Source organism: Myzus persicae, unplaced genomic scaffold (genome assembly GCF_001856785.1).
Source record: "Myzus persicae strain clone G006 unplaced genomic scaffold, MPER_G0061.0, whole genome shotgun sequence".
NCBI classification, from domain to species: Eukaryota; Metazoa; Arthropoda; class Insecta; order Hemiptera; family Aphididae; genus Myzus; species Myzus persicae.
This window is the reverse complement of record NW_019100943.1, coordinates 1-1171: the sequence shown is the minus strand read 5'-3', so window position 1 is coordinate 1171 and position 1171 is coordinate 1. Positions and strand designations below refer to the sequence as shown.

At 25.0% G+C, this 1171-nt stretch overlaps 1 protein-coding gene across 1 annotated transcript; it reads left to right on the top strand.

The window, feature by feature from the left end:
* Nucleotides 1–265: 265 nt before the first annotated feature.
* Nucleotides 266–994, top strand: LOC111026958 (the record flags this gene model as incomplete). The annotated part of the gene is made up of 3 exons (XM_022305151.1): nucleotides 266–526; nucleotides 609–804; nucleotides 902–994. Coding segments are annotated over exons 1-3 (360 nt in total), but the record flags the coding sequence as incomplete, so codon positions are not given.
* Nucleotides 995–1171: the final 177 nt, after the last annotated feature.

Here is a 1171-nt window from a genome sequence, read left to right as displayed (position 1 = left end):
GATATTGACTATCACATATTTTCAGAAATAATCAATATCGTAGTGAATCATGATAAGGTTATCTTCCATGATTACAATCATAGACATAATAAGATATGGACCATAGAGTAATATAGAGGGGCCGTTCCATCCGTATATTGAAGCAAAAGTGGATTCTATTTTACAGGTCAATTAGTTCACAAAAAAAAAATTATTGTAAAATATTTGGTACGATTGTCATAGTGACCCATACTTAGATATGTTATCAGTGATAATATAATTTCCATATTCTTTTATCATGATAATTTCATTATATATTTTTTTTTAATTTTAATTTTGAATTTATTGTTGAGACGTGAGTACCTACTGCCTACAAAAGTACAGATACATTGTTTCATGTTTGCAATTTTAAGTTTAGTACAGTTCTAGTGAATTCTTGGGTTTTTTTTCTATTATATTATTATAATATACTAAACATGCCAAGCTGTATAACTTGTGGAAGATCAGTTAGTAAAAGTTCAAAATCAGCAAATATAACTTTTCATAAGTACGATTTAGAAAATTAATCTTGAATTTAAAAATGTATTTGTAAAGTGATACTATGTAAATAAATATTTGTTTAATTATAGGTTTCCATCTAAAGAAAGTGTTCGAGAAAAATGGAATAACTTCTTATTAGAAAATGCTGTGAGTCCTGAAAATGTGCTTAAGACTAGTGTAATTTGTTCCCTCCATTTTGAACAGTCGTGTTTTGTGTTGGACAAAAGCAGAAAACTGTTAAATAAGCATAGTTATCCATCTATAATTTTAAATCGTATAAAAGGCGTAAGTAAATCGTTTGGAGTAATATACTTACTTGACTAAAATTATTAAAATTTCAATAACGAAAATATTTTATTTCAATTAACGTATATTGTTATAGGCCAAAAAAATGTGTGATGAAACTGTAACAAAATATCCTATGACTTATGAAGCAAAACCAAATAGTTCTTCAAACATTTTAAAATTAGTTAAAGTTAGTACCTATGTATTCATACATTAAGGATAAATATAATATACTAAAAATTAATAATAGTATTTAAAATTAAATTAATTACCAACCTACAATATTTTTAGAAAAAAGTATATTTATATTATTTAAAAAGATTTTGTATGTATTTTTCAGTTGTCTTGTAGCAGTAATGCAATAGAA